The sequence below is a fragment of the Struthio camelus genome, chromosome Z, assembly GCF_040807025.1.
Source record: "Struthio camelus isolate bStrCam1 chromosome Z, bStrCam1.hap1, whole genome shotgun sequence".
In the NCBI taxonomy this organism is placed as follows: domain Eukaryota; kingdom Metazoa; phylum Chordata; class Aves; order Struthioniformes; family Struthionidae; genus Struthio; species Struthio camelus.
Genome location: NC_090982.1, coordinates 15,594,149 through 15,611,341, shown reverse-complemented (window position 1 = coordinate 15,611,341; position 17,193 = coordinate 15,594,149). Strand labels below are relative to the sequence as shown.

Here is a 17,193-nt window from a genome sequence, read left to right as displayed (position 1 = left end):
TTTATTTTTAAAATAAACTTCAGAAGCACAGTACAAGGGCATATTTGTCTAGAGAGCAGCGGCAGAATGCTTAAAAATGTTTAAAAAGATTATTTTTGCATCCTGTTGCCATACTTTTGAAATGACGGTCTCCGCTACTGAAAGGAAAGAGGTAAGCAGATCTCATAACCACATAACATCTACAAATTATGTAAAAATAGTTATAAGTAACTAAAGCTCTGCATGGACCTCTACAACTGTTGTACCACTAACACTTCCTAAATCTAAGCCTTAATTCTTAGACTTTTGAAAGGCAGAGCTCAAGTTCTATGTCAGAAGCAGTTAAAACAGTATATTTTCAGATGTAGCCATTCTTAGGGAGTAAGGCTTCTGCAGCAGATGTGTGAATGAAGTATATGAAACTGTTCTTGCAGTTCATGTTACAGCAGGCCATCCTTTTCCATAAAGTCTACCTCATCTAATTCCTACACTGGAAACTGGTAGCTACTCAGGGGCTTAGCCCAACATACTCTATTGAAGCAGTGAAGTGGCTTCCTAGGAAGTGCCATTAATTCCACTAATTTAATGAGGTCACTGAGGTTAAGCCCAAGCAATGAGTAATCAGTGTTTCAGTTCAGGACTAAGACCTGTGTTTGCAGCACCTGATGTGCTGCAATATTCTGTGCTTAATTTTGTATCCCGCTAGTAAGGTGTTACAGTATGGCTTTAGAATAATTTCATTTTCTTGCAATTGCCAAAATGCCCCACAACCTGTCTTAGGAATTCCATGTGTGGTTACAACAATGATGCAGAAAAAACAGAATATAAATTGAAGTGATTACATTTGGTGGATTAGGGGATGCTCCTGCAAAGGGTAGTAAAGTAACCTCCTTTCAGTCAGCATTACTGCTCAGGCAATGACTGAAGTAGAGAGATATGTTTGGAACTAGTGAAATTCAGCCTAAAGCCATGTAACCTCTCATTTGCTCATTCAGAATGCTTTGAATAAAATAGATACATTACTCCAGAAATTGTGAGGCTTAAATGGATCACATTATCAATGTAATATTTATGATATTCTTCTGCAAGAGGAAAGGCGGGTCATTATTAATAATTTGCTGTAAGGCATTTACCAATTTTAGAGTGCCTTAGGCCAACAGTAGGAAGTATTATTCTTTGTTTAAACTATTACTGCTGGTAAAGATCTTGACTGCACTGGAGGAGGTTAGTCAGATGTCGTACACACAAGATCAAAACAGAATGGTCATTAGTCTGAATGGAAAGTTTACATAAACTTACAGTTACATGAAAGGTGAAGCCTGGCCTTTGCTGTCTGGAGGGACACTTGCAAAAATTATACAGCTTATGAAAGCAAAATAAATGATCAGTTCTTGAGATGATTCTTTTTTCTGGTTACTTGATAAAATACTTATAAAATCCTACCTAGAAAGTTAGTAGTTATGGCTCCATGCAGGGTAGATTCTGTTTTCTTCGGGTTCATCTCAGGATGACTCAAATCATCTAACTGATCCAAACAGCTAGAGCCAAAGGGGCCTCAGAACTGAAATCTAACCCATGACCTTTACAGAGAAACCCACAATGGGCTAACCTATATCCTTGACCCTCCTCCTCCTCCAAGATTGTTGCACTTTGAAAAGAACAGCTGCTCAAAAATCCTCTCACTGAACTCTTCCACTAAAGTGTAGGCAAATGATAACTAATTGTAGCGCAAGTGTTGTTTTGAAGATAGATTGATTTCTGGTTTTATTAAAAAAAACCATAAATTACGCAGCAGGGAATTTTGACTAGGAAGAAGGAAATGCTGAATTAATAACAGTAGACATTCTTTACCTTTGGGTCATGTATTCCAGAAAGCTCTTCATAGATCTTCTCTCCTACCATGACAGCAGCTAGGTTGGCTGTGTATGTGGATAAACAAAACAGACAGAAAATAGCCCAGAGATTCATTAAAAATCTTCCAGTCCAGCACTTGGGGGGTTTAATGGCAGCTGTTCTTCCAAATAAGATTGCGTAACAGACATTCAGGGCTGAGGAGAAGGAGAAGACTTTGTTCCTATTCCTTCCCTTGGGGGTCATTCCGAAAGGACTTTTCCACTCGTATAAGGTGAGGAAGATAGCTGTAATGTGGAGAGCCACAAATATCCCCAGCCACATAGTCCAGTGAAGTGGCCACATAAAGGCTCCAATAGGGGCTGCTGTGTCTCTGGTCCTCACCAGGATGCCCAAGCTGGTTGAAAAGAAAGGGCTGGTGAAATCAATCACTTGGCTGCGGGCAGTGTTGATGCTAAACGATGTCACTGCCATATGAGCTGTCCCAGAAAGAAGATCTCCCACCAGACCTGTCCAGTGGCTGTTCTTCCAGGCGCCATATTTTCCATCACCAACAATGTACAAGTCAAAATCAAAGTTCATATCCTCAGCCAGCTTCTCCAGGAGGTCAATGCAGTAGCCATAGCAGCACTTCTTGAGCTCAATGGGCACAGTGTCATTCCCTCCTTGAAGGGTTTCAAATAGGTTGTCCAAGACAGCTGAATCGTTGGTCATAGGATCCAGGCACAGCTGTCCTGCTGGGCAAAGACCATCGTCATCTACGTCTCTTGTAAAGACGAATGGATGCTCAATGAGAGTTACCACTCTGAGGTGCAGCCGAGTAGGATGTTGCACGTGATTTTTATGTCTCTGGGCCTGTTCTGGCCATATCCCATAGTCCATGATTATCCTTCCTTCCTGCCAGCTCCCCAGACGAGTCCACATTGGGTTCCCAACAGGGTCATGTTGCAGATTCCAGATGAAGAAGTTGTTTTCTGAGCTGATGATGGAAGAGTCTTTCACCTTTATGTGGCCACTGAGGCCTTCAAAAGATGTGTTGGCTAAAAATCTGTTGGAGGGAGAAAGCAGAGTAATGAGAGGCGGACCGCTGAAGCTTATATGCTGCAGAGGACACAATGATTTTCAATTTAAAGGACTAAATTAGGAGATCTGGATGAATGTCTATGTTTGTCACAGCTTTCCTATGGCACAATCAACAAGCCACTTAATTTATGATTAAAATACTAGTGAACGAGCGTGTATCTTGTATAACGTAAATGGAAACTCTTCAGGAATGGCATTCTTTTTATTTACTAGAACAGGTGAGTAGGGGAATACCCATTTTTTCCACTGCTTTTCTCTAATAAATAAATATAGGTTAATTCTAAGGTGAACTCAATAAATGTACATTCATTTTTCTAAATAAAAATATGTTTGAAAAATTGGATAGTAGAAATGATGTATGAAATATCCTTCCAAAGAAAATTCTATATCCTCAGTAAGTTCTAGCTTATGTAAGAGATGCTACTGAAGAGCTGTCAACAACCTTCAAACACTCTGAAGTGAACAAATCTGGATTTCAAAATGCAATTTTAGCATTGTGAAGTCACTACTAGCCACTTCAGCATGAAGAAATGGACTCAGTGAAGGATGATTGCCCCAGCTGTCAGTTTTCATTCTTAAAAAAAAAAAAAAAAGTTTAGGAAAATGTTTGAAAAACCAATGTTTTTAAAAGTATTGGGCTTTTGTATCAGGTTGGAAAAATTTGCTACTCGTTGTCCTCCCTTGGAGTAGAATCCAACTTGTGATAATTCATTATACAAGATATTAAAATGACATGGGTAAAGGAGCAGGGATCTGAGTGTGAAATAAGTGTTGTAAAGAGAAAAATCTTTTTTTGTGGAAGCACCAGGACCAGCTGAACTGCACTCTGTTAATAAGACAGATGCTACATATTTTGACAGGCTTCAGAGGGTCCCTACTAGCACCAGATAAGTCTTAGTAGGGTGATTCCAATAAAACAAGTGAATTTTATTGCTGCTAATATGATGTAAGATTAAAAAAAACAGGCACATTCTTTTCATAAGAGGCATTCAGGACACAGATAAATTTAGCTGTTGTAGTACACTATAACACATCACATTAGTCCTGGGAACTGGAAGGAAGCAAGTATTGAATAAGTGTAAAGACAATAGCTGTCATCCTAGCCTCAATGAGCAACACAAACTGTAAGTAGTCTTAATCATTTATCAGTAGTTAGAGGGGAAAAAAATAACCTTATATTGATTTGGAAAGGGTAAATTTACAGCAAATGTGCGTGCACAAACACTTTTGTCAGGTCTTCACCTTTTGTTTTATTATCTCTTGAGGAGTTTTGCTGGATTATGAGCAATTAAAACTCCTAACTCCACAGGTCTCAAGGTGATATCAACTTATTGTCCCCAGCAAAGGTCACTAGATGAGACAGTTTCTGCTGTGGTTTTCTGTGTGACCTTTCTCTGAAATTGCTCCAAATCCTTCTCATGCAGTTCAGTTTAAGTATGTTGCATTTGGAGAAAAATGATGCAGTCAATACAGTGAAAATCAACTGATCTGTATGCATCTTACTTCTGCCTCAGAATTATGCCTAAAAATGCATGGGACTGGTCCACATAATTGTGGATCACATTTTCAAAATGTGCCTTTATCACTTAATCTAATGCTAGATAGCTGTAAATTATTAATTAGTCGTATCTGCTGTTGATTGACCAGTGGTTTCCTCCCACTCTATATTTTATATATATTTGAAGATATATGTCTGCGTTTATGTTTATGTATGTAAACATAACCAAGGCAAAGTTTCTAGGGGCAGGCAACTTTAGAAACTAAAGACCGCATTCATAGGCTTATCTGTTGTTTATCATCTCCTCATTTTTTTTTAAACGATGCTACTTCTTCTTTACAAACCTTGCTGGGTTTATACGCTGAGATCATCTCTACTAGAAAAACAGTACAACCATTGAATGTGTAGATGAGTCTGTGTGTGAAATTTTGCAAGGAATTCTAAGTGTGGAAAATAGCGTTTGCAATTCAGAAAATGCCAAAATTAAGGGAACCAAATCCTCAGAGGGATCTGAGCAACTAAATCAACAAATTTATAATTTCTATAATTCCTAGTACAACATAACTTGGCTTTTTGAATGCTGCAAACCAGGTGGCTTCAGAGTAGAAGAAACTATGGACTAATTCATTAGATTTATTTTCAACAGGTAGAATGAGAACAGTGAAATTCATGCACTGTGTTCCCTGACTTTCACTGTAGAAATAAGTGTGCCCATGAGAGTGAATCAAACCCTCTGCACCTGTCTTGTGGCTGAATTGTGTTAGAAGCATTTACCTAAGAGATTTAGTAGCACTTAAATATATGACTGTGCTACCTTATCAAGGTAGTGGCTCACTTTTACAGCTGATTTGCATATTCCGTATTTGTGGTAGTGACAGGACATTAATCAAAATAAACGAGGGGAACCACATGAGAGACAAATTTTAACAACACTTTGTTATATATGCAGGTGGTTATGGCTGCTAATCATTTGCATATGCTGTACGCTAGCGAAACTCATGACAGGGGCTTCATGGAAAAGCTGCCTTACTCAATACTTTAAAAAAATAGATAAGAGGGTCTAATTACATGGTTTAAGCTAGGAGTCTCCAGTGTGAATTATTTGGGAATTATAGGTCCTGAGTATCGCACAGACATATTGGCAATACCTGAACTTGTTCTTTTCCGCAGGATTACTGACAGATTTGTGCAGAAAGACCATGTGTACAAGTTTTAGAAGCTAAAGGGCCAGATCCTCAGATCAGGCAGCTGATTTAATTTACTTTTCATTATATCAATATCTGTGAGCTGAAGATCAGAGCAATAGGCCGTTGACAGCTGTTATCAAAGCTTTGCTAGCCTTACTTCAGTTTGACCAAGGACAACAAGTTGAAACTGTGCCATTTGCTTTTTCTAGCTTTATTCCTGTTTTTAATGTGTGTTGTTGTAAGAACTGCTTATTGGAGCTCTAGCAGTTCTGCTACATCCTGGCAGAGATATCTTTGTAGTACTTTTGAGAATGATTTAATTAAATGATTTCATTTTCTTTCAAGCTTGATGGCTTGGTCATTCCCTCTCTTTCTTGAACAGGTTACAAGAAGCAAGAACCAGAATGAGTCAAATAACAAGCTGCTGATGTCACCCGAGGAGCAGAGCTGAAGCTATAGGACTAAATGACGTTACTGTTCTAATGCCTTATTCTAGCAACAAGGATGCTCCCCTGAGCAGGCTTGAACAAATCAGGGCTTTGACTTCATCATACGAGAATTTATAAGGATGGAGCATTACAATAGCTTAAGCTTCAAGCGTATAAAATTAAAAAAAAACCCAAACCAAAAGGCATTCTTTGTCACAGGCTGGATCTTCTTATTTATAATTGTCATTCTGCTCTTAGGTGACATAAGGCGGCATTTAAATATCTGCACAACCAATGTATGAGTGCAATACTGGCATGAAAGCTGAGTTTTCAGATATGCCAGCTTGTGGGAGTGCTATTTCACTTCACGTGGTGGTTATGGAAGATGAAGGTCTGTTCCTCTGTGCCTTCTCCACCCCCACCCCCAGCCTTCTGCAGCCCGCTGCATCTCTGGGGCTATACATAAAGACAGATGTACTCAAAATATGACTAAATTCCAAAGCAAGTACCAGCTAAAAGTTTCATCTGCTGAGGTAAGCTGCTTGCCTGAAACACTGCTGAAATCATCAAGGTTGGTCACATTTAAGCCACTCATTAGTGGTTCATGCCTCAGATATCATTGTTACTGCAACAAATTAATTGTTAGATTGCTAATTCAAACACACCAGTCCAGACCGGTATCTGCCAGGTATCTGTCAGGTGTCTCTCCCACTCACGCTTTACAAAACCAGTTGCAGTGATTAAGGCCAGTGGTTTATCTAATCTGTTGTCCTGTCTTTAATAGGGTCACAGGCAGATGCCTAGGGAAAAACAGGCCAAGCATATGGCCTTTCCCTCCTAATGCTCTAACTGAACTCCAGGGACTTCAAGAACCTGTAGTGATCTGCCTCTGTGGTGTTTCCCTTGTGATATCTCTTCCAGGTATATTAGTCCACTTAAACTTCTTATATTTGCTAAACTTTTGGCAGAAATCTTACAGATGTACTGCCTGTTGTACGAAGAAATGTTACCTTTCCTTTATTTTGAACCTTGCTGATACCACCTTCATATCACGCCCTTGGTTCTGTTATGAGAAAAGACAATGAACAATATGTCTCCTTCTGCTTTCTTCATTTCACTAGTGATTTTGAAGACCTCTATCATATCCCCCATAAACTGTCTCTTTTCCCAGCCTATTTAGGTCATTCCTTGCATGGACAGCATTTTACATCTTTGGTTTTCCTCCCTGCCCTCTGACCCTTTTCCTTTTCCAGGTTATCTTTAATGAGAGGAAGGGACAAGAAATTTCATTGCTGTGAAATTGCATCTTGTCTCCTAATTCATAAAAAAAGCTACTGTAGTCACTTTTTGTAGGGAAGCTACTGTTTTTTCAAAGAAAGTAACAAAGAAGGAAAAGTACTCCGGAATACATAACTGAGATTTGTTTTTGCTTTCTTTTCTCTTCATTCCTACTTTAACTCACAGTAAAAACTACTATCTTCAAATAACTGATCCTTGGAAAGGCCTCTTGCTGAGTTTTACTTTTCAGAGACTTAAGGGACAATTTAGTTAAAATAGCCTGAATAATGACATGAACTTACTGTCACAACTCAATGGAGAGATTGTAAGCCAGGGCAATATATGCTCCCAAGCCTTGCTTTATTTTTCTGCATCAGCCTTTTTGTGATCTTTAATTTATGGATGAGGGCTAACTAAGGAGCTGTTGGTGTCTCAAATGGCTGCTTTTTTGAACACTGCGGTTACTGCATCCTTGTAAAGACAGAGCTCAGGTATTGTTTCAAAAGAAGTTGGGAACGTACCAAAAGTGTCAGAAACTTATCTTAAGCTCATCTGATAAAATCTGTTTGCTGAAAGCCAGGAGAGATGTACAGAGGAAAAACACTCAGCAGTCACTGGATGTAAAACAGCCGATGAATTCCCATACTCAGAAAAGACTTCATTTTTGTTTTTAAAAGGGTCTCTACTTTCCTCTCATATGTTTAAAAACAGAATATTTGTGGACATGAGTCCCCAGGCTGTTTTGGGCATAACTTCAGTATAGTGATGTGCAATGTTTCAGCACAGGCCAGCAGATGACTCTCCTGCACCAGCAAGGTGATATAGGTTTCTGGAAGCTGTTTATGGTTTTGCCAGCTCTCAGCCTGCAGCAGTGGTCTCTGAGGAGGTCAAGGTTTCTCTCCCATGGAAGCACACAAGCACAGTGAAACTAAATACCTGCTCTTATACTCTGTGATTGCTTTGGCGGTAGCAGTTGGAGTGGGAGTTACTATTCTTAGTATGTTTTGTATTCCCTTACGTATCTGAAAACCTCAAAAAATTTGACACCGGACCTGATTTGTCCTTGCTATATTTATCAACATAAACATAAGGTACTTTCAGAGCTTATTCTAAGCTATGCTTTCTATGCTATCTCTTCTTCCATGGAACAGTATCTTATTCTATACCTGGCCTCATCTTCCTCTATGGCTAAGCTTCAGTTTCACTATTTGACCAGAAGTAATGAAGCAGGAGGAAACACTGAAAAAAATGCAGGTATTAGGGAGGGTTAACAGCATTATGGCCAAGTCATTTACTTAAGAAAGGTGAGGAGGGAGAAGAAAATGAAGATTTGATACCATACTACAAATATTTGCTACCAAAAGAAAAAAAAAAAAAAACAAGGAAAAAACTTACTTTGACAAATATTGCCCTGAAGTGATATTCCTTTCATCTATGTCCATGCAATTCATTGTACTCGGAATAAGAGCTAGTTCTGGTCGAATCATGGTGGCCGTTGCTACAGCTCTTGCTACCAGCTCCATTGCATCCTGCACATAATACTCAAAAACTGACTGTGTTGTCTTGCCATGAGCGATGAGACCCAGTGGCAAACCTTCTGTCCTCAGTTCTTCCACGTTCTGCGAATCCCCAAGAATCCAGTGAAGTTCTGGAGGCACCATGCTAAACTTCGTGGTTATTTCGAAAATCCTCCGTGTTTTTTCCATGTCACATCCAAACATCACAATGGTAGATGTTGTGTCTTTGATGCTCTCCAGGTAAAGCTGTAAGTAGACCAACAGTTCACTGGTTGAAGTGAGATTTGCTGTGATATTTATAATGGATCCTAGGTGGAACTTGGAGCTCTGTTGTGTAAGGAAGAGGAAATCCGTGATGTTCCACTCCTCCTGGCATAACATCAAGCTGAAGTTGTACCAGTTGTTCATTGCAAGGATTGAGAAAGTGACATCAGCATCAGAACTTAATGAGTTTTCTAAACTCATCTGCAGGTGCAGAGGATTCTGCAGTCAAAAATATGAAAGATACTGATTAGAAAGATAGTGGACCCAAACGTTAATGAGTTTGCTTCATTTTTATATGTCAATCATGTATTCACTCATCTAGCTCAAAGTCACTCTCTGCTGTTAATGAACAGAACAACAGGAGAAACAAGAAAATTCATACCCACACAGCTTACATGGACTGGTGATGCAGGGACCTCAGGAGCGAGAGTTTGAGTTGACTTCAATAGTCACCAAAGGCCCTACTTTTAAAAATTTGTATTTCTTTAAACATACTTGTAGTTTTGGATTCCTTAGCATTCCTGGGCAAAGAGTTCCACGCTTTCGTAACACAACGCATCAAAAGCACTTCTGCCCTGTTCTGGTTCAGCCCTGGCATCTGTTTAAATTCAACAGATGCTGTAAGCTTCTTTGGCAAATAATAAAGAAAATAAAGGGGAGCTCTCAGTTCTTTGTTTTCTCCTATTTTTGGTACTTGGGGCCTTTTTTTACACAGACACAGGAATAAGTTAATTAAACAGATTACAGTCTACAATCGATGCACAATAGGTACGGTCAATAAAACATGAGAAGATTGGTTCATTGTTAAAGGATAAATTATTAAAAGCAAAAGAGGCTAAGATATGCAGACTCCATGAATCATATGCTGGAAAGTATTTGGTGAATGATATTTGCATAATCACTTTTTCCATGTCATTCATGATATAATAGAACTTTAACAGCTTTCCCAATACCATCAACCTAGGTTGTATCTTTTCCAAAAAAGGAGGAAGGATCCAAGGCTAATTGGGCTGTTCTTGTAAAGTATGCATTTCTTCTTTTCTTATTATTTGATCTGCTCTTACACTTAAAAGTCTGTTCTTCATTCTCTTATATTGTAAGTAGTTTAATTGAATTATATGTAAGAGGGATCAAACCCTTACTCTGTCTAAAGTTGGTGAAAAATCCTCTCCTGTTGATTTTACAGTATTTTACTACTCATTATAGTCTCCAAGTTGTCTGGATCTCAGAAATGCCATTCTGAATTTGGAATAATACAATAATCTCTTGATTTGCATTAGTTTTGCTAAGATTAGAATCTGGGCTCTCCAACACAGATGTAAGGGGTGGAATGAGAAAAAAAAGCGAAGGGCTGAACACCATTACATAAACATGAACAGCACGCTTTCGTCGTGTTAACTTGCAGCTATATGAACTCACCATGTGTTTTCCAGAGCAGACAATTTAAATTCAGATCCTGACACAGACAATACTGTAATTGAAGATTCTCTCAGCTCTTTTTGTTACCTGAAGGCTTTTTTTTTAATACAGATAGATACATGAATAAGCCAATTAAACAGATTACCAATGCACAGCATGTACTGCCAGCAATATACAGGAGAATTGACTCTTTGGTAAAAGACAAGGTACTGAATGGACAAGAACCTGAGCTATGCAGACTCTCTGAATTTTAGACTGGAAAATATTGTCTATTAATCAAAATACATAATTAATTTAGAAAAAAAAAAAAAAGACAGAAAAGCAGTATATGTGATTCCTGGATCTCGGAAGCTAATTCAAACAAATTAGTCTCCTCATCCTGACTCAAGAAAAACTTTTTTTCTCTTGAGGTTACGAGACAGTGTGGTAAATCAACTCCAGTTTGTCTCTCATTGCAAACAGAAAGGGTTTTCCCTGTGTCACCTATACCTAGAATCAAATAATATCATGAGCAGTTTTCACAAGATGATCTCTCTCTAACCAGCCAAATTTGGTAAGGCTATTGCCTTAGCTAATTTGAATAAGATTTAGAGAAAAAATGAATTATTTCCATATAAAAAGTATATTTTGCATATATAAATGATAGCACAAAAGCTGACCATACCTGTATTAGAAAGAGAGACTGTCTTTGGTATATCCAGAAGAATAACACGCAAAGCATAGTAGTGTAATTATTTCAGTATGATACAGTTATAAATTAAAATCTGTTGGATGCAGAAAAACAACCATGTGCTGATGAGTGACAGAATTTAGCAATAACGACTAGGTCCATACTACTGAGTAAAACAGTGCCTGGAGAAGAAAAATAAAATAAAACAACAACAATAGCAAAAAACAATGGAGCACCGATTGTACTGTAGCAAAAAACAATGGAGCACCGATTGTACTGCTTAGTTGTTCCCTCGTCTGGTTTTGGCCAACATCATTTAGCTCTCTCTGATGCTATCCATCAGCAGTTTGGGTCCTAGTACATTTTGCGGATCCTTCCCAGGAGGTACTATGTATAAGACTCTGTGCGAACTGGCTTTTCATCCTACCTAACCTTTAAAGATCTGCGTGCCTTCATGCTGTAACCAGAGCATATGCTCTGTGCTACACTAGGTAAAACCTCTTCTGCCTATCCACGGCACAGTATGTCCAATGTTAAAACACTTTCAACTGAAAAAAATTAAGAAAAGGGTAAGAATTACACCTTCATATCAGTGGGTACCACACTGGGCCCAGAGCAAACATGGCACCAAGCACATGTAGCCCAGAGAAGGGCAGACTCCGTCTCAGGGCCAGAGAGCTGGGTGTGTTTTATACAGCCGTGTAGACGTAGAAAGCAAATGCCATATGGGAAAATACTCATTGTTTTCTTCGGACTGATGGGTACTTTCATGGGGCTTACTGTAAACTCAACAAGTGCAAGACCAGACTCTCCCATTGTAGTATGGCTGCAGATTTGGTTTTGAGACGCTCTAACATTGGTGCGTGTTGTACGTATGAAATGCTTGGATCTGTTAATGAAGTCTAACAGACTGATACACTCTTGAGATACCATTTCCTAACTGAATGGAGATGGATTTGGGATAACCTATCTTATCCTGAGACTGCTTGTATAAATGATTTATGATGTGAAGTTGCATCCGTGTTTCAGTTAACGCAATTTAAAGCCAACATAGGTGCTTCTATGTGAGCTCTCATCACCAATATAATTTATTAGTTACTAAATTCCTTGTTATTATGCTTGAAAGATAAACTTTCAGCCCTGAAGAAGTTCAAAATATACTATCTTTTCTTCATTAAGTGTATTGGGAGCAAAACATAGTCTGAAGGGAAATGAATGCAAACTTGTCCTCAGAACTCTTCTGATGCAATGATATACATAAAATTCAGTCAGTAGGGATTTGTCTTCTGGTTGATTTTCTTCTAATCCTCAGCTCAACATGCAGCACCTCTACAGACTTTAGGGAAGACTTTTTACCAGCAGTTAATGTTTGCTTTGTATGGGGAATGAGGGTTGGGATACTTGATAGACTATGCTGTTTTACACCTCAACCAAGGAGACCGTTTGTTAACGTTACTGGGTTTTTTTTAATGCAAAAGAAGCAAAATCTTCAAAAAAAGGATCTGGATTAGTAATAATTGGAGATGTTTTGAATAAATATCATCTTAATTTTCTAGCAGAAGCATTATTTTTCATTTGCATGATTTAGAGGAGCAAATGGGCCATGAAAAATTTACAGGGTACAAGTCACAAGTCAGGATACAGCCTTTGTTAATACAGTGTTCTTAATGCTTTTATATACTTCTGTTGAGTCATCGTTCTTTAAAATGATAAACAATTACTACTTTTTAATGAAGAACATCCAAAAATTGCTTATTCAGTGATTCAGTATCAATCATTGAGACTGCAGATTTTCATAAAAAAGGCTTTTGACAACCTAAATGATAATTTAGAAGTACATAACTGTGTGCATCATGAAACAGAAGATTTATGAGGTAATTTCAGTGTACTGAACTGTACCCATCCACCCTTACTGAAATTCTTAGGAAGAAAAACTTCTCTATCAACTCACTTTGGAAATTACTAGAGTGTGACTATTTCATTTACAGTTTCTCATTTATAAATTAGAGCTTATATGGAAATCCAGTTGTTTTGTTTAACTTTGGCTTTAATCTGCTATTAAAGATGACACAATTTGCATACATTTTTCTTTAAATTACACAAACAGAATTAAATCTCATTTGAATAATGTTAATTGTGATATTTTTTAAATAATGTGCTTGCATTTACATAGTCTGACTGTCACAGACATTTTCTATGTCTACAAGAACTTGATTTTTATTGCACATCATTAGCTCCTGTTTTATAAACCGGCCAAGATCAGCTGACCTCAATTTTAACTGGGCAAAGGACAAGACTGGAATCTTTAATTTCTGACTAATGGCCTTTGGATCATATGTCAACCGTCTTTCCATTGACTTTCAATGGGCTTTGGACCAAGCCATTCATGGAATATTAAACTTTATATGATTTGTGGTGTTTCACTTCCCTTTATCAAAAGAGATAGTAATTACTTATTTGCTTTTTGTATAACAAGAACAGTTTTACAGTTTCATTGCCTGAGATACCTGAGATAACGGGTTCATTTAACAACTGAAACATGATTTGCATTTCATTAAACTCTGCAGTATTTTTGAAACCTGTGTTTCAGCAGTGTGTAGACCCAGTCTTAGCTGTTGTAAATCTTCTGAATACAGCCAATGTCTGGAGCTAGACTGACTTACACCCTGAAGGATCTAACCATGTATCTGTTTAACCAAATCTGTAATGCTAATTAGGCATGGTTACAGTGACTTTTTATTTGACATTATTATAGCTTCATTAACAGGGTTAAAAGCATATATGCAAATATTCTTTTGCTAACTGTAACAGTAAGTAATACACAGAAAATATTGTTATTCCCCTCTGATTCTCGGGGGCAAAGGCAGTGCTCAGATGCGTATTTACAATAAGAAGAAAAAGAGCAAGCACACAATATTATTGCATCAGAGACAGTTGCACCTAAAGGAAATAAATGTCTTCTGGCTTATGGAGCCACTGTGGGGAATCACAGCTTTGCAAACATCTGAAATGGCAGCTTGAAATGGCAGCTGTGAGGAAGCTGATGCAGCAGCTCCAGAAATTGGGAGTCTCTCTCTCTCTTCCATGGTTGAATTTAGAGTTTGAATTTTAATTTTCAAGTTTGGACTTAAAACCTAATTCCTAAAGGGTAAAGGCACACCTATTGCTTTTGCATTTGATGCCATAAAGAGAGATACTTTGAAATGTTTCTTTTTTGTGGGAGAGGGGAGCATTTGCCTTGCTGCTGAGGCTGCAATGTCTCACAGATGTTTCTGTGCTGAAAGCTGCCAGCCTGCCAGCAGGATTTCTGGTGAAGAGGTCCCACCAGCTGCCCCACGGACTGTTAAGCTGCCCACCGTATTGCTCCTCAGCTGCTGTGCAGTGCAGCTGGGGAAGTGGAGAGAAACTGTGAGTTTGGGAACATCGCCTCTCTTTCACCATGGGCACCGGCAGTCCAAGTCATGCCCCTCAAAGGCGCTGTTGTGCTCTCACTCCCCATAAGAATGAAAGGAAACTCAAAGCTACCCAAATCCTCCATCCAAGGTAAACCTGTTTCTCTGCTTCACTCATTAGTCCAAAGATCTTGGCACGGCTTTGGGATCAATGCTGTGTCCGTGCCAGCCAACTCCAGGGGCTGAAGGGAGACCCTGACCTACGCATACAGCGGAGTCACGTCCTCACTCCTCATGGCGACGGCCCTGGCTGTGCAGCCTTCCCTGTGCATTGGGCACTTACTGGTAGAGGGGGAGGAGAGGTGCGCCCTCACAGGTTCACCTCTCTCGATTGCGTGGCCAGGGCAGTGAGAAACCAGCTTGCCCAGCCATGGTGACTGGGTCCAACAAAAGGCGTGCCTGGAGCGGTTGTGAAGACTGCAGCAACTGAGTCTGTAACATCCAGGCTTTCTCCTCACGATTCATTCTTCTGTTTGGCTTCGGTGTTTCCCGCAGGTAGAAAGAGGTGAACCTCCAAGAGCTGAACCTCAGGGACATTTTTTCTTTGCCCCTTCGAAAGTGCAGGTTCTGCAGAGCAAAGGCCAGTGCACGGGTGCGGGCATGCATCCGCCAGCTCGTTTCTGCAGAGCACTTGGAGCTGGGCCCTGAGGTAATACTCCTGGGCTCACTCTCGGTCTCAGTGAAATCCATAGAGGCTTGCCATGGCCTTCAGTAAGCATTAGATTTGGCTTCTAGGTGCTGATATGGCCTCCATCCAGCAAAGCAGTTAAACTCCTATTTGAGCACCATTAGCATGATTAAAAATACCTGTCGTAAGTTTCTTCCGCTATTTAGGCTGCAGAAAAATGCTCTCTTTCAGTTCTCTGGGGGAAAAAAAATCCTAGATCTAAGATGATTAGGCTATTTATCTTTTTGAAGATAGGCCTTTATCAAGCTAGACTTTTCTCTTGTATTGGTCCAAGAGCAGAAGGATGTCTTAGCTACCTCTTCTCTTTTTTTTGTTGCATAGCTTCTCTGTCTCCACATATACCCACGCTTGACAAAGAGTATAATATGAAACAAAGTAGATCTCAAAATTAAAGGTAATTATTTGCAGACAGTTTTTAGTATTCTGAGAGAGAAAAAATAATTTAAACTAGCAAAGGTTGATCTGATTCTTGTAACAAAAGAGGCTTGGCATCTGTCCAGGCAACTTTTATAAACGGATCTTAATAAGGCATTGACTGTTGATTTTAAAAAATACAAACCCGCAACAACAGGGTTAATTTAAGGCTTGACTTAATTTCTTCTGAAGATGATTTCTAAGTGATTTCTCTCTTTAGACCAGATAGTTATGACTTAGGGTTGCTTAACATCTCTGATAACCACATGCAAATACTGCAAACTATTCTAAATAGGTAAGGCTCCCTACAGGGTCAAACGGACAGTATAAAATATGAACGTTTGGAAAGTAAGACCCATTATTTATCCTCATAGCCATTTATAAATTATCTTAAGTAATAATACTTCAAAAACTTTGTATTCTTTGCTCCAGGGAGAACAAAAGTCATTTAAAGTTTGACAAAGGTTACTTCATACAGATGTCAAGAGCCAAAATAGTTTTTGCCTACCTAAAATGTGTCATTACCATTAAAAAAGATAGATGATTGTTAATAGATCTGGAGGAGCTGCATTAATTCTCTAGGCTTTCCTCCATCCTCAAAATGGCAATACAAAGCTCCAGAGAATCACTTCTGCTCTGTGACAGGATTCACATGGGAGAAAGAGGTCCTTGACCATGACTCTGGCTTTCAAGTGCAACACTATCACAGACAACACAGGTTGTGGGAGACGGGATTTCTGCTTGCTTTTAAAGACTGCACTGTTTGTAGGTTACACCAGGAATCTGAATTATTACTTCCTGTTCCTAACCTGGCTATTGACACTTGGTGAATCATTATTTGTTCCTTCCTTGCCAAAACGGTTATATGAAGAATCCTCCCCTTCAGGGAAAGAAGGTGTTATCTGCAACTAATGTCTGTAAAGCGCTTGAAAGTGTTTGGATAAAAGATGCTAAGAGATATTACCTGTGTATATTTTTCCACAATGGACAGTTCATCACTGAAGGGTATTTTCTGGAATCTCAACGCTGCTGTGGGATCAGTCTTTCTCAAGCAAGCATGCACGAGCCACCAAAAGTAAGGACAACTTTGCTAGCTCTACCCCAGGCTTTCTTCATAATGTCATTTCCCAGTAAAACATTTTCTGACGAGTGATCTCAGTTAGACTGTTAGGTTAGCCTGCACTTTGGGGCTGCTAAGTTACTGTTGCACCGCTTTGTCTGGGGTGCAATAGAGGAGGGCCTGACTGTTGTGACATGGTTCTGATACCACATCAGTGGCATTGCTTTATCTGTAGATACAGGTTTACAGGCTTATACACATACTTTGTGCGTGTCTGTGTGTTTTTATGTGTACATGTCCTCCAGTGGATTACTATTTCTGTAGAGTGATTACTAGCCTAAATAAAGGATGTGTGTGTGATTATGTTGCATTAATAAAATGTTGTTTGCGTTATCAGGAGACCAC

The 17,193-nt window shown here is 39.1% G+C and overlaps 1 protein-coding gene across 1 annotated transcript in view; it reads right to left on the bottom strand.

The window, feature by feature from the left end:
* GRIN3A (glutamate ionotropic receptor NMDA type subunit 3A) overlaps positions 1-17,193 on the bottom strand; it is a 78,734-nt gene that overhangs the window by 38,097 nt on the left and 23,444 nt on the right. The window contains exons 2-3 of the mRNA XM_068928521.1: positions 8,700-9,304; positions 1,831-2,878 (exon numbers count right to left, since the gene is read on the bottom strand). Coding sequence (XP_068784622.1) covers positions 1,831-2,878; positions 8,700-9,304 — 1,653 coding nt within the window. The remainder of the gene's footprint in view (positions 1-1,830; positions 2,879-8,699; positions 9,305-17,193) is intronic.